Below are 17352 nucleotides of genomic sequence, written 5' to 3'. Positions count from 1 at the left end.
ATTACCCATGGTACAGCAAAGAAAGATTCACCAATGAAGCCAGCAGAATTTGCCACAGAGCGACCACCCACTCTCATGACACACTGTGAGTGAATCGAGTTGATATCTCTTCACCCTTAAACTACTTATCTATTTGTACATATCGGAATATTTTGCAATAAACATAAAATAAATTGTTTCTCAACAACCTAAAATCAATAGTTTGATATATTCCAATTGTTTTTGATATAATCACATCATTCGCAATGCTTCATGGGATTGTAGTTCATACCTTCGTGAATGAGGTAAGTACACTGCCTTGTACCTTTGTCTTTTTTTCCGATTTTCAAAAAATATTTAGTCTAAAAACAAAGTTTGTGATCTTGAGATTCATCTCAGAGCTGGTTGGTTTGGTTCATAGCTTATAACTATTTTATGGTGGATTTTTTGAAAACCCTTTGCAAAAAATTTATGGGAAAAATCCTTCCGGAAGCCAGACGCTGAATAAGTGGGCGGGGCACTGTTGGCATTTTCACATTGACCAACACTGATTGAAGGGTCCTCGTGAATGACACACAAGCGCCCTATTCAGATGCTAATCGATCAATACAACTGAAATCTCATGTATTTTGTGTAAACTGATCGGATTCGGACAACAACCCCCGAAAAGCCACAAATCATCGCGCACATCCAGAAGAGTTTGAACTACACTGTGTTTGAGAGCAAATGGATTCCCTGCAGCACAAAGTTTGTTTGTATGGGAAACTTCGCCAGAGGAACAGGAGTCATGCAGATCTACGTGATCCAACATGGGGAGCTGCAGCTGGTCAAAGAGGTTTGAGCTGTTTATCTTGACATGGAACAAATGAAGATTAATACGCATTCATTTAAAAAGCTCGATTAGCCTGTTGCTGAGGAATCACAGCACGAGACTCGAGATGAGTCGCGAGAGCGGCCTGTGCTTTGTAGCCAATCAGAAACGCTCTCTGCCTGTCAATCATTTTGCACATTCTGGTTGACTGACATTGGTTGGTTGACATGTCACTGGAGGATGGGGTTTTTTAACAGAGCGTGTGACTGAAGCAAAGGGGGAGGTCCACTGGAAGTTCAAGCAAAACGTATGAAATGGTTACAGCACCTTTAAAGGAGCACCGGTTTGCACAAAAATGTCAATCATGTTGTTATTTACTTACATTAATGTCATTTCAAACATGTTTGTTTTTATTTTATCCACAAAATGAGAAAATATTTTAGAATCTTTAAGCAGCTCTTTCACATACAACAATTGTATATGATGTCCATGTCTGTCAAACTCCAAAAAGGACCAAAAAATGTCAAATTAAATGTACAGTGCATTCATACCCCTTGTTTTTTCTTTTTTTTTTCTTTTCTTTTTTTCACATTTTGTTATGTTGCAGCCTTGTGCTAAAATGCTTTAAATTATTTTATGTTTTTCACATCAATCTACACTCCATACCCCATAATGGCAAATATAAAACCAGATTTTTAATAACTTTGCAAATTTATTAAAAAGAAAAAACTGAAATATCACATTGACATAATTATTCAGACCCTTTGCTATGACACTTGATATTTAGCTCAGGTGCATCCCATTTCTCTGGATCATCTTTGAGATATTTCTGCACTTTGATTGGAGTCCACCTGTGGCAAATTCAATTGATTGGACATGATGTGGAAAGGCACACACCTGTCAGTATAAGGTCTCACAGCTGAAAATGCATATCAGAGCAAAAAACAATCCATGAGGTCAAAGAAACTGCCTGCAGAGCTCAGAGAGAGGATTGTATGGAGGCACAGATCTAGGGAAGGCTAAAAAAAATTTTTTGGCTGCATTGAAGTTGGAACAACCAGGACTTTTCCTAGAGCTGGCCACCCGGCCAAACTGAGCTATCGGGGGAGAAGGATCTTGGTAAGAATGGTGACCAAGAACCTGATGGTCACTCTGGTTGAGCTCCAGAGATCATGTTTGGAGATGGGAGAAACTTGCACAAGGACAACTATCACTGCAACACTCCACCGATCTGGGCTTTATGAGAGTGGCCAGACGGAAGCATCTCCTCAGTGCAAGACACATGAAAGCCTGCTTGGAATTTGCAAAAAAAGCACCTAAAGGACTTTCAGACTGTGCGAAACAAGATTCTCTGGTCTGATAAAATGAAGATTGAACTGTTTAGCCTCAATTCCAAGAATCATGCCTGAAGAAAACCAGGCACCGCTCATCACCTGCACAATACCATCCCAACGGTAAAGCATGGTGGTGGTAGCATCATGCTGTGGAGGTGTTTTTCAGTGGCAGGGACTGGTCAGGGTTGAAGGAAGCTGATCACAGCAAAATGCAAAGCAAAAACCTAAATGAAAACCTGGCCCAGAGCGCTCAGGACCTCAGACTGGGCTGAAGGTTCACCTTCCAACAGGATAATAACCCTAAGCACACAGCCAAGATGACACAAGTGTGGCTTAGAGACAACTCTTTGAATGCCCTTGAGTGGCCCAACCAGAGCCTGGACTTGAACCCAATCGAACATCTCTGGAGAGACCTGAAAATGCCTGTCCACCGATGGTCCCCATCCAACCTGACAGAGCTTGAGAGGACGTGCAGAGAAGAATGGCAGAAAATCCCCAAATCCAGGTGTGCAAAGCTTGTCGCATCATACCCAAAAAGACTTGAGGCTGTAATCTCTGCCAAAGGTGCTTCAACTAAGTACTGAGTTAAGGCCTCAAGATACTTCCTCTTAATTCTTCGTTCAGGGGTAAAAAGAAGTTCTAAACAGCCGAGCAACGGTATACTGATTCTGAACATTCAGACACCTGCCACACCATGTGGGAGGCATTTAGAAGTACATCTAAATATAAGGACGCTACATGTAAAACCTTAAAAATGTGTTATCAATAAATGTATGCCTCATTCTATGAGTAGAATTCACATGAGGTCAGTAAAAGAAGCTGTTAACCACTCGATGATGATTTAAAGTAATATACAGTACTGTGTAAAAGTTTTTGGCATAATTATATATGGATAATTATTACAAATGCTGTCCGACATCTGACAGATAATTTTATATGGACAATTATTACAAATGCTGTCCGACAATTGACAGATTTCGAAGGGAGGCTGTGTGATTTCATAACTGCATACATCAATCATAATGACAGTGTGTTATTGCCAGTTACTGCATGATAATAAAGTGCACAAAATGAACAAGATTAAAAAGAAAGTGCGGAAAATTCATGCAGCGTTTTTGATGGTAATACTTGGATTTAATTTAAGCGCAAACATGACTGGTTTCACCAGACTCTCGCTCAGTGAGTTGTAAAACATCTCTCACATATCCACTATCGTGTATGTACAATTATAACAGATGCTATATCCCCGTAAATGTCACCCTAGGACTGAAACGAATGCAAGTATGATGAATAAAAATAGACCATGGTGGAAATTTTAAAACTCTGTCCGTCATTGATAAATATTGTTTTCTAGCGCAACCCGTATGGCAACTGATTTGTTTGAAGAGCAGAGAACAGCATGGCATTTCTGTAGAATCCTTCCCAGTGATGTGGTCGTGAATAATATGGGAAAAACACAGTTTTAACACAACCATTTTCTCCAAATGTTTAAAAGCTTCATGAACACTCAGTTTTCATTGATGTGTGAGTTGTAACACTTTCTCCTGATTGGTCAACTTCAGGTAGGCTAGATCGCAAAATCGGCTTGTTCAACCACACACACCTCACGGATTCAAGCCGACAGCGCCCAAATTGGAGCTCACACTACAGCCAAAAATTGCACCGTGTACACCCGCCTTAACGGAACCAGCTCGCGCTAATGATCTTCTCTGATATCTGGCACGTGCGCGCGACATCCAGGCTTCCCTCGATATGATCTGACCCATTTCAATTCTAGTGAGACTTTTCTAGTTTAAAGCGTTACAGAGGAAGTCAAGTCAAACATCTCAAACAGTAGGCAGCCCCGACATGCCAAACAGCACTGAGGAGGAAAAGAGCAACACTAAGTTATGCCCTATTTATTTTATTAATTTTTTTCATTACACATCATCACCTTTACAAAATTGTTTCACAATTTTACCTGAGTAAAAGTAACTGTTATATTTTGACAAAATGTTATAGTTTCACATGAAATAATTTTAGATAGACTCTATTTGACCTTATTGTCAAAGAAAATAGTCAGGTGGAGAATCTTTAACTGATTTAATCAACATAAGAAATTGGGGTTCTCACACGTTTCTCTGTTCAGCGTTCTCGCTCTTGTGTACATTATGTGATGTTCTTGTTACGTCATTACATACATTACATGTGATTGGTGGGGGTTTTCCATAGTCTAATACATAATACAAATTTTTATATCAACAGTTGTAGTTAAAGTTTCAAAATGTGTTTCAGCTAGTATTTAAATTTTTTATAAATACCAAAATGTATTATTATTACTATTATTTAAGACTAGCTACATTAACCTAGTTTCCATCTGCTTTTCGCACTGTTTTGTTATCGGCAAAGTGAAAATGCGTAAAAAAATGTTTGCAAAATTTGCCGTCTTCTGCCTGTTTCCATTCAAATGGCCTTTTATCGATAAAAAGTGTGTGATGACGTCATTCTTAAAAAAAACACTTTGTCGCATGAGTTTTGGTTTATCGCAAAATAAATCTGCCCTTAAGCTGTTTCCATACAGAAATGTGTGTATATCGCTAATTGTTTACCTTTCTAACCTAACCCTGAAAGTGAACTCAGCATTGGACAAATAGTTCTGATAGTTAATAGTCTTTTAAAAAAGTCTAGAACATTCTGAGAATGTAATTCATCTGACGTTTTCCGTCTACAAAACAGGGTAAGGCTAATTTAAGTTTGTGTAAAGAAAAGGCCTATATAAGCCTAACAATATAATTTTTTCATTTGGTAATTTATTTTTTTAATTTAATACTTTATTCGTTTGGTAATTTATTTTATTTAATACAGGGAATTTTGCCGGCATTTTTTCAAAAGTAAGCTAAACAATAATTTTACAGAATTGGGTTATATGTTAGTGTTCCATAAAGCACACTGATGCTTTTCTTCTTGTATTGTGTATTTATTTTTAATTTAAAACATTTTTGTGCATAGAAATTATATGTTTTTTGTATTGTGGGCTAATTCCATGACTGCCGTCAACATTAATATATAAACGGATGACTACCGCGGTTAAATTAATTGCAAAGAGTGGCGATTTGTTTGTTCTCCGTGCACTTGTCGATGACAGGTGCATGAGACATATTTGTGTTGGCACTCCTGGATGTGTCATGACACATATGTGTTTGAGGCATCGGATCTGTGCAGGTGTGCCGTTAAGACCAATCCATAACAGTGCGAGTAACGCTTCACATACAATAAATTGGATTTCAAGGATGTATACCTTGTCGTCATGATTAACACAGGCTAATGATTGGGGTAAATTCTGTTATCTGACACTATATTATCGCGTTAATGCCAATTTTCTTGACAAAAAGTGCCTCCAAACCGGTTTTTCGTGACATTTGAAGTATCGACATAAAATTTATGAGCTAGAGTTAAACGGAAAAATATTATGTCGACACTTGTGAAATTTTAGTGATAATTTGTTTTTCCATCATCTATAATGGTAAACTTTTGGATGCGCTACACATTTTGTCGCAAAAAAACCCTTGGATGGAAATGTAGTTAGTGACCTAACCATGGAAGCCTAATGAGACGACTTTCCTCCTGTGTAAAATGTATGTTCTGTTTGAATGATGGTTGAAATTAGGAAACAAACAGGATAATAATGGGCTCATATAAATAAATACAGTTGAGGTCAGAAGTTTACATACACTTAGGTTGAAGTCATTAAAACTAATTTTTGAACCACTCCACAGATTTCATATTAGCAAACTGTAGTTTTGGCAAGTCGTTTAGGACATCTACATTGTGCATGACATGAGTAATTTTTCCAACAATTGTTTCACTTTTAATTGACTATATCACAATTCCAGTGGGTCAGAAGTTTACATTCGCTAAGTTAACTGTGCCTTTAAGCAGCTTGGAAAATTCCAGAAAATGATGTCAAGCCTTTAGGCAATTAGCCAATTAACTTCTGATAGGTTAATTGGAGTCAATTGGAGGTGTACCTGTGGATGTATTTTAAGGCCTACCTTCAAACTCAGTGCCTCTTTGCTTGACATCATGGGAAAATAAAAAGAAATCAGCCAAGAACTCAAAAAAAATAAAAAAATAAAAATAAAAATTGTGGACCTCCACAAGTCATCCTTGGGAGCAATTTCCAAATGCCTGGAGTTACCACGTTCATCTGTACAAACAATAGTAAGCAAGTATAAACACCATGGGACCACACAGCCATCATACCGCTCAGGAAGGAGACGCATTCTGTCTCCTAGAAATGAATGTAGTTTGATGCAAAAAGTGCAAATCAATCCCATAACAACAGCAAAGTATCTTGTGAAGATACTGGAGGAAACCGGTAGACAGTATCTATATCCACAGTAAAACGAGTCCTATATCGACATAACCTGAATGGCTGCTCAGCAAGTAAGAAGCCACTGCTCCAAATCCAATAAAGTCAGACTACAGTTTGCAAGCGCACATAGGGAAAAAGATCTTACTTTTTGGAGAAATTTCCTCTGGTCTGATGAAACGAAAATGGAACTTTTTGGCCATAATGACCATCATTATTTTTGGAGGAAAAAGAGTGAGGCTTGCAAGCCAAAGAACACCATCCTAACCATGAAGCATGGTGGTGGCAGCATCATGTTGTGGGGGTGCTTTGCTGCAGGAGGGACTGGTGCACTTCACAAAATAGATGGCATCATGAGGAAGGAAAATTATGTGGATTTATTGAAGACATCAACCATGAAGTTAAAGCTTGGTCGCAAATGGGTCTTCCAAATGGACAATGACTCCAAGCATTTGCAAGTTAAACAATTTAAAGGCAATACTACCAAATACTAACAAAGTGTATGTAAACTTCTGACCCACTGGGATTGTGATGAAAGAAATAAAAGCTGAAATAAATCATTCTCTCTAATATTATTCTGACATTTCACATTCTTAAAATAAAGTAGTGATCCTAACTGACCTAAGACAGGGAAAGTTTTTTACGATTAAATGTCAGGAATTGTGAAAAACTGAATTTAAATGTATTTGGCTAAGGTGTATGTAAACTTCTGACCAACTGTATGCTCTTCTTTTTTTTAAACGAGGGAGAGAAAAATTCCTGTAGCTTTTGTTGTTGACATCGACAACAAAAATGTCACTTGATGCATGCCCATGTACTTGAAAACCATTAACAAAACTACGCAAGATAAAAAGAAATGCAACCCAGGATACATTAAATACAGGTTATGTTTTTACTATGATGGGTCGCCACTTGATTTCCAATGTAAATTCTGGTTCCCGAAGCAAAACCAGTTGAGAACCACTACACTAAGGGATGTAGGTACATCTGCACCAGCTCGCTAATAACTCTGCACATCGATGTGTTCACGATGACTCATTCTGTCTCACTGAAAAACATAAACAGAATTAGCCATCGGCCTCAAGGTAGGTGGAGCTCTTGGTCACACCTACCGATGACATGGACCCATGACAGTAAGAAGGTGTTTAGCAGCCGGTCAGAAGTTTTCCTAAAAGTTTGTCCCAGCGAGCTGTTACGAACCACCGAAACTAATGCAAAAAAAAACCTTATTTTTGGCCAGATTTTGCTCTAAATGACATTGCACGTTTGTTCTTCGATTTTGTAGGAAGTATATCGAGGCCTCTAAGGGTCTGAATACTTATGTCAATGTGTTATTTCAGTTGTTTCTTTTTAATAAATTTGCAGATCAAAAATCTGGTTTTTGCTTTGTCATTATGGGGTATGGAGTGTAGATTGATAATTTAAAGCATTTTAGCATAAGGCTGCAACAACAAAATGTGAAAAAAAAAAAATGAAGGGGTCCGAATACTTTCTGAATGCACTGTACAACTTGTATGGCACTTATTAAGATTTCTAAAAATTATCCTTTTCTTTTTCTTGGATAAAAAAATAGCAGCATACAGGTTTGGAACGACATGGGTTTTTCATTTTCGGGTGACCTATCCCTTTAACTTATTACTACCTTGCCTTGCCTAGGAATGTTAGTATTTGTCATCAATTTTACTGATTTATTTAATTAATGGAATGTATTTATGTGCATTCCAGATAGAAAAAGCCAAGCCAATCAAATGTGGAACATTTGGAGCCACATCTCTCCAGCAGAGGCATTTGGCCACAGGAGACTTAGACGGCAGTCTAAATATTTGGTAGGATTTTGATGTTACTGTTGCTGTTTTTTCTATTGGCATGCACATCATCCAGTCCGAGACAGTTGTAGCAATGTTCAATCTGAGATTGAAATTTGGCTTTGCAGGAATCTTGAAGTACCTGACTGTCTAGTGTACTCTGTGAAAGCGCACAAGTGCACATAAACAGCATTGATGGAGTGGGAGGGCTGGGCATCGGAGACAGGGCCCCTGGGATTGTCACTTGAAGTAGTGATGGTAACTAGACTTGTCACTGAATCACTTTCGAAAACTTTATCATGTACATAGAAAGTACCACTGACACTTTAAATGTTTAGTCTCAACATATTATTGGCCCTGATGTTTGTGTCTGTGTGTGGTAGTGTAAAAAGGTACAGTTAAGGTGTGGGACTCCAGGTAGAAAGACACACCTTTGGCAAACATGGAGCCAATGGAGGGAGAAACCAAGAGAGATTGCTGGTCTGTTGCCTTTGGTGTGTGTTTGCATCACTCAAATTGAACGTCTCCCAGTCATAGTTAATTTTTACATGTTCTGATTCAGGGTTCCCATGGTCATGGAAAACCTGGAAATATCAGGGTATTTTAAAATTGTGATTTCCAAGCCTAGAAAAGTCGTGGAATCTAAAAGTTCACCCAAAAATGGGGTTCACCCATTTACTCACCCTTATGCCATCCCAGATGTGTATGACGTTCTTTCTCTACAGAACACCAACGAAAGATTTTTAGAATTATATTTCAGTTCTGTAGGTCCTCACAATGTAAGTGAATGGTGATCAGAACTTTGAAGCTCCAAAAAGGCAGCATAAAAGTAATCCATAAGACTCCATTGTTTCTTCAGAAGCGATAAAACAGATGTGGGTGAGAAACAGATTAAAATTTAATTCCTTTTTTACTATAAATTTTCCTCTCTGCCCAGTAGGTGGCGATATGCATGATGAATGTGAATCAGCAAAAACAAAAGAAGAATGTGGTAGTGATGATTTATAGTAAAAAAGGACTTAAATATTGATCTGTTTCTCTCCCACACTTATCATATTGCTTCTGAACACATGGATTAAACCACTGGAGTCATATGGATTATTTAATGCTGCCTTTGTGCTTTTGGACCTATAATTTTGGTCACAATTTTCATCTGTGTTCTGCAGAAGAAAGAACATCTGGGATGGCATGAGAGTGAGTAAACGATGAGAGAATTTTCATTTTTGGGTGAACTATCCCTTTAATAACATCATAAAAAGTCATAGAAAGATCAATAGTAAATATATTTTCATCTATTTATGTTTAGCTTTACAATATTTCATTGATTATAAAGTGCCCGTTGTGAGTTTCCAAGAAACCGTACCTATCATTTAATCTCACTGAAATGTTTTGACAATTTTAGAATATTTAAATGCAGGTATTATTACTTAATAATAGTAATTGGTAGTGCTGACTGTAAATACTAATAGTTATCTCAAATTGTACAAAAATAGTTTACTCAAGCTTAATTATTTACTATTCTTTCTAGTTTTAATTAAGTTACCGTTACTCTCTAAACCTGAAAATTGTCATTAATAAAAACATTTAAGTGGTCCTAATTAAACAGTACTTGAAATGTCACATTTTGGAATCATAACTCAAATGTATACGTTCTTTAAACGTTCAAGTACTAATAACTTAAAATTATCAGATGCAAAATTGTGGCTGTGTGGAATACCCATAAGCCTGCACGTTTGCTTAAATAAATTATGTATGTTTGGTCAAAAGAGGGAACTTATGTCGAAAAATCCTAATTGTTCTTTAAAAATGTATATAGTTTTAATTCTTATGACTGTTGTTGTTGTTTTGTTGTAGCTGGTTGATAGTTGTGATTTGTGTGAAGTCACCATGAGGTTGATTAGTGTTTCCTCTGGTGAACTTGGAGCTGGTTAAATTTAAGCCATTCTTCTTTACTCAGTTGTACTTTACAAAAATGCAGATTTATGTGCACTAAGAAGTACTGATTAGAATCCAATGTGTCATATGGCTAACCAAGAGTCTAGTCATAATTTCCCTTATACTGTATAAAATGTCATATAACCACTGAGATATATATATATATAGAGAGAGAGAGAGAGAGAGAGAGAACTGGATTGCTCATGATGTCATATATGTATTTATTCTTGAGAAAGAATATAAAAAGAACAGCAGAATATTGGATGCAACTGGAGGAAAACAAAAACAGGCTAATTTTGGCAAAGACGTCTCAGTCTTTCCTCAGTGGCACGATCTCTTCTCGAATGCCTTCCTTGGTGACTATGCAGATCTTGAGGGCATCTCCTGTATAGACGTCTCTCTCTGCAGCGGAGATGAACACATCCTTCACCAGCTGCACAGCCTTCTCCAGAGTCAGGGGCAGCTGCTCCACGTTCTCCATGTTCTTAAATCCAATCTGAGCACAAGAAAATCTCATTTAAGCTTTCAGGGTTTGACAAACTGCACTAAACCTTTCTCTGCATGTGGTTACAGGATTACATTTCTATGATCTTTTCAGTAATTTGTGATAACGGATTATTATTATTTTTCTAACCATTCAAAATCAGACAGATTCCCTAATAAATCATTCTGACCATTTTCCGAAGTGGTTCGACTGATTCGTTGAAATAGCCAACTCAAAAGAATGATTTGTTCACAAATCAGACATCACGATGGCTTGCGAGCAAGTTTTATGCTACACAAAAGCAAAATATAAAGGATTAAATATTTTCGAGATCCGCAAAACTATAAAACAGCATTGGTCATTAGTGAAATTTCCATGACTTTCTAAGCAAGTAAACCTGAGGGTTTGAGTTTGTGTTTAATTTTAAACACCGAATATAAAAAAAAAAAATATCTTTCATTTTTTTTTCTGGATTTTTCCCCTTTTTTCACCCAATTTGGAATGCCCAATTCCCAGTGCGCTTTAGTCCTCGTGGTGGCGTAGCGATTCGCCTCAATCCGGGTGGCGGAGGATGAATCCCAGTTGCCTCCGCGTCTGAGACCATCAACCTGAGCATCTTATCACGTGGCTTGTTGAGCGCGTTGCCACAGAGACATAGCGCGTGTGGAGGCTTTACACCATCCACCGCGGCATCTGTGCTCAACTCACCACGCGTCCCACCGAGAACAAACCACATTATAGCAACCACGAGGAGGTTACCCCATGTGATTGTACCCTCCCTAGCAACTGGGCCAATTTGTTTGCTTAGGAGACCTGGCTGAAGTCACTCAGCACACCCTGGGATTCGAACTAGCGGACTCCAGGGGTGGTAGCCAGCGTCTTTTACCACTGAGCTACCGGTACTGTTACCTTTAGAACGGATCATTGAAGGAGTCGTTTTTGACACTGGGAAAAAAGGTAATGCTGCAATTTAAATTATGAGCAAATTAAAGTGCTTTTTCACCTTGGATGCATGTAAATCTATTGTATGAGACCTTTAAAACTAAATTAGGCACTTTTCAAAACCATAATAGGTGCACTTTAATTTATTATCTCTATTAATTACATTAAGATGGATTTTCTTACCTGGTTGTCCAGAAGAGGCTGCAGCATTGCACTCGCTGAGCCACCTGCTTTGTAAGTGTCTCTCTGGTATGATCCGACTGGATCAAAACTGTAAACAGCACCTCGACCTTGAATAGAAAAAAAAAAAAAAATGTAAATTAGATATTAAAAGATTGTTCTTTATAATTTTTACAAGCATCTTATTCCAATCCAAAATGGTCCGTCTATCTATGCAAATCCTGCTTGTCTGAGCTTCACAAACTCACCCTCCTCATCAAGACCACCGATGATGTTGTACACATAGTAAGGGAAGAAACGTCTTCCATACAGGATTGTTGACAGCATGGCTGCGATGGCTCCACTGGTCATGGTCTTATTATTTGAATGCTTGTACATCTATAACAGAGGGAGGATCACTCATGAGGAAACATCCTGGACCCTTTCATGCTTTCTCTAATTTAACGTCCTAACGTATCTGACGTGAAAAGACTGATGTGCTAACCCTTAAAGGAATAGTTCACCCAAAAATGACAATTCTCTCATTATTTACTCACCCTCATGATATCCCAGGTGTGCATGACTTACTTTCTTCACCAGAATACATTTGAAGAAAAATATCTTAGCTCTGTAGGACCTTAAAATGCAAGTGAATGGAGATTTCTCTTTTGAAGCTCCAAAAATCACAGACAGTCAGCAAAATTTTATCGATACGACTCCAGCGGTTAAAGTAATATCTTCTAAGGGGCCTGGGTAGCTCAGTGGTAAAGACACTGGCTACCACTCCTGGGGTTCGCTAGTTCGAATCCCAGGGTGTGCTGAGTGACACCAGCCAGGTCTCCTAAGCAACCAAATTGGCCTGGTTGCTAGGGAGGGTAGAGTCACATGGGGTAACCTCCTCGTGATCGCTATAATGTGGTTAGTTCTTGGTGAGGTGCGTGGTGAGTTGAGCGTGGTTGCCGCAGTGGATGGCGTGAAGCCTCCACACGTGCTATGTCTCAGTGGCAATGCGCTCAACAAGCCATGTGATAAGATGCGCGGGATTGGGAACTGGGATTTGTCCTCCGCCACCCGGACTGAGGCGAATCACTATGCGACCACGAGGACTTAAAAGCACATTGGAAATTGGGCATTCCAAACTGGGAGAAAAAGGAGGAAAAATCCTATATATATATATATTAGTGCTATTGTATCAGTGATATTAGCCTTTCACCGATATATTGGTATCGGCATATATTTTACCGATATGAAAACTTTTTTCAGAACATATAATGCAGAAAACAATGCTTTAGAATTAGTGTCCAGTTAGTTTGTTAGTTTGTCCAGCAGAGCGCGCGCCAACTCCATTGTTTACAGAGCTGACTCTGAGCTGATGGTGGTTCTGCAGACAGGGCAGAGTTAACCGGTATGGATTTGAGTGGTCTCTTCTCGTTAAATTGCTAACTAGTTTGTGAAATACATACTGGAATGTTAATAAAAAATGACCCCATCATTTTATATAACTAATATAACATTAACCCTGTCCCTGACAACCATGTCACTCATGTTTATCACATCTGTTTGCTGTGTTAGCCAGCTATAGTTTGTCAGTACAGTCAGTAATGTAGCAGATTGAAAGGTAAACATCAGAGCATCTTTTTGCAGCTCAACAGACAACGGTGCGGTGGTGGATTGTGTCTGTTGAGTGTTGATTTCATGCTATGTTGTTACCTAGTTGGTGAGACACAATGCTGGAAAGTAAATAAAGTCCATCTTTTACTCTCCATGACAACGAGCTTATAGCTAACTAGCTAACCACGTAGCTACTTTCATTGCTTGTCAGCGTGTAAATGTATTCACCAAACTGTTTTGTTCAGGATTCACAGTTTGGTACCCCCTTCAACCAAACAATTCCAGTCATTGCATTTATAAAATGTAATATTTAAAAGTCTGGTTTTCCAGATATTAAAACTGGATACGTAATAAAAATAGATTTAATAAATAGTATATTTGCCCTGTGTAAATAATAATATATAGGAACTGTATCTAAAATAAATAAGGGGTGATAAATACTAATACAATAGGCTGGAAAAATAGACATTTATTCATTTTAATATCTTATATATTTCTTATATGTTGACACTTGACACCGGGCGACGCACCCTAAAAACAGCACCGTTAGATCGGTTTCATGCTGAAGAGCCGCTTAAAAGTTTTTTTTCCACTCTCGTAAATGTAAATGAATGTAAATGCCAACATCATCATATATGTCGATATATGCCTGTCAACCAAAACATGAGCTCATTGATGTCATTAAATGAGTCTGCTTTTTTATTCCATCAGTTACTCCTGGTCAGAGGCTTCTGTAAATATTTAGTTTATAAGTAGGGTTACGTCCTACATAAATGTAACGGTGCAACGCTCAAATATTTAGTAGAGCATAAATTGTGACTTAGTACCCATTTACGCCATAACTAGGCTAAGTTGTAACGTACGTATAGCTGGTGCAACTGGCCCCTGATGTTTTTTTAGCTATTTATTTAATTTTTATTTATTCTTTATTTAAATGGTCAGCAACTGACTGATACTAAACAGTACTGATGTTTATTTAGCCATGTATTGTATTTTTATTTATTCTTTATTTTCTCAGTGTTCATTTCTAGAATTTGTTGACAATGTATAATAATAATGTCAAATATTCTTGTTTAAGAAAGAAGCTTTCTGAGTACCTTTGCATAGTCATATCGGTGCACAATCCACATAGAAAAGGTCTGTTTTCATTCCAACTCAAAAATTAGCTATATCGGTCACCATATCGGTAATCTGTGAATTTCCCCCCTCTAAAATCAGTATTGGTCTAAAAATCCCATATCGGTCGGCCTCTAATATATCTATATATATATATATATATATATATATATATATATATATATATGTCTATCTGACTATGTGACAGTCTGTCCAACTAGATAGTAGCTAGCTGGCTGTTTTTCCTTAATGTAATGTCTGTATAACCTTCAAACTTTTAAAACTAGTTTAAACTTTCAGACAAGGCTTTGTCAAGCCAAAATCAAAGTTTGTCTTGACAAGCTATACACATCTAGTTGGAAATGGATGTGCATGCAAACACGATCACAGTTAAACATTTTGTATTTACTTAGTAGTCCACTATCAAACCCACCTTCAGTCTTGCCTCAATGATTTTGGTTAGTGTCAAGCAGTCGCCATGGAAACCACTGCAGCCAAGCACAGTAGTGTTTGTCCTTAATGGAAATGAACCAGAGAGATCAGAATCTGCTTTCAGTATGTAATGCAACTCATCTGTATGAACTGTATGTACAGTTATAGTTACATGCATTGAATAACACACAAAATGTTTCATGTTTAACACACGGTCACTCACAGTTTGTAGCATTTTGGGGAATCACGGCTGTGGATGCTGTATCCCTCACTTAAACGTGTGTCTGAGGCCACAATAGCAAAGTCTTCACCTGCCACGGCCAGCACAGTCCTGAAAAGATCATATTGAACAAAACATTCATTACTCAGCTGAAGAGTTTGCATGAGATTAATTTAACTTGATCTTACTAAGGTGGAGATGAAGGCATAAAATAATGTTATTAATGCAATCTCTTTTGTTCCTCATTTAATACTGTATTTATGATAGTGAAAGTAAAACAGTTCACACCAACTCAACCAGTATTTATAGAGTTGTGATTTTATTTCACTAACTTCATTTAACTCTTGAAATGACAAGTGCTGCTGAAGCTTGCAAAATCATGAATCACTTTATAAAGAGTTTATAACTGAGTTTCTGTTATGATTTGAAGTGTCATGTTCGCTAGCTCAGGTGACTAAAGGAGATAAACAGAAGACACTGTTCTTACCCTCCGTTGAAGGCATAAGGAGAGAATTTATGCTCCACTGGTCCCGTGTAGTGATATTCTTTCATCTTTCCATTCTCACCGTAAGTTTGTGCAGACAGCATGATTGATGGAACACACAAAACCCGCTGTATCACTGCAATATGGTCACCGGAAGTTGACAGACTGTGTTCCTGTGCGCAACGTCAAACCTGCTTGTAGTCACGTGGAAGTTATACCGCCGTCTGCTGGTTGTATTTATTTATTTATTTATTACTTGTTTATGCAGGTGTATATACACACACACACACACACACACACACACACACACAGGTGTATATACACATATATATACATTTAATTTAATTCTTATATTAGGTTTATATTCATATATATATATATATATATATATATATATATATATATATATATATATATATTTATATATTTATATATTTATATATATATATTTATTTACATTTGTACTTTACCATATTATTATATTTATTTATTTATTAATGCAGGTGGATACAGATCGTATGTCTACGGAAGCTCTGAACCGCAAGGTGGAAAAAAATATTTGTCTTACATTTTTTTCTCTCTTCCTAAATGTTTTTTTTCTCTCTTCCAAATTTGTTTTTCTTTCTTCAAAAAAAAACGTTTTTTCTTTCTTCAAACATTTTTTTCTCTCTCTTTAAAAACAATTTTTTTTTCTCTCTTCAAACTTTTTTTTTCTCTCTTCAAAAAAATGCATGCGGTACCAACCTTGGCCACCAGGTGCCACTATCAGTAAACATGTAATCTTATGCTTTTAATGCTTTCTCTGTTGCTAGATAGCTGAATAATACATTTATTATTTATTTAAGGGTTTGCAAACCTTTTTCGCAATAACAGCCAGCCCACGTCCCTGAAGGGCAGCTCCGACAAACCCCCCCCCCCCTAACAACAGAAATCATTATACTTTTATAGCTTCACGCCCCTACTGCTAATACAAAACAGAGAGAAAAAAAAAAATTTTTTTGAAGAGAGAAAATTATTTATTTATTTATTTATTTATTTATTTTTTTTTTTTTTTTGAAGAGAGAAAATTGTTTTTTTTTTTATTTTTTTTTTGAAGAGAGAAAAAAACATTTTGGAAGAGAGAAAAAAATATTTTAGGAAGAGAGAGAGAAACAAATTAAGTCTTAGGCTAAGGAAGGAACTGAGACACTATTTATTTTTTCACTGTTATTTTTTTTTTCCACCTTGCGGTTCAGAGCTTCCGTATAAGTTAACTATATTGAATACATAAAATAATTATGGTGTCATTCTAAATTTTATATAATTTTCATATTGATACATTTTTGTTTATATTTTATTACAATGTTATTTATTTTATTTATTTACTTATTTATACAGGTGAATACAGAACATATTATTACAAGGGCTGTAAGAAAATGTTACAACCAAAGTATTAATATATTAAAATTAAAATGTATACAATTTACATTAAAGACATATAATATAAAAGAAATATACTGCAGCCCACACACACACACACACACATGATATCATTCTAAATTTAATATGTTTATATTTATATATTTTTGATTACATTTTTATTATAATATATTATTATATTTTCTTATTTATACAGGTGAATACAGAACTTGTAATTACATAGGCTATAAGAAAACTTTACAAAGTAAGTATTAATATATTAATATATAA

The 17352-nt window shown here is 36.8% G+C and overlaps 1 protein-coding gene and 1 pseudogene across 1 annotated transcript; one reads left to right on the top strand and one right to left on the bottom strand.

Annotated features, from left to right (window-relative positions):
* The first annotated feature begins 245 nt into the window (after positions 1-245).
* LOC127414311 (dynein axonemal assembly factor 10-like) lies at positions 246-8800 on the top strand (annotated as a pseudogene).
* Positions 8801-10412: 1612 nt separating this feature from the next.
* Positions 10413-15839, bottom strand: LOC127413633 (proteasome subunit beta type-1-B). The gene is made up of 6 exons (XM_051650918.1): positions 15667-15839; positions 15183-15290; positions 14961-15042; positions 12070-12199; positions 11825-11931; positions 10413-10711 (listed from the first exon to the last, which is right to left on the bottom strand). Exons 1-6 carry the CDS (start codon positions 15765-15767, stop codon positions 10526-10528), a joined length of 714 nt encoding a protein of 237 aa, XP_051506878.1. The 5' UTR covers positions 15768-15839; the 3' UTR covers positions 10413-10525.
* Between the last annotated feature and the right edge of the window lie 1513 nt (positions 15840-17352).

This window comes from Myxocyprinus asiaticus, chromosome 23 (genome assembly GCF_019703515.2).
Source record: "Myxocyprinus asiaticus isolate MX2 ecotype Aquarium Trade chromosome 23, UBuf_Myxa_2, whole genome shotgun sequence".
Lineage (NCBI taxonomy): Eukaryota > Metazoa > Chordata > Actinopteri > Cypriniformes > Catostomidae > Myxocyprinus > Myxocyprinus asiaticus.
The sequence above is the reverse complement of the archived record's forward strand: the minus strand, read 5'-3'. Positions and strand labels throughout refer to the sequence as shown.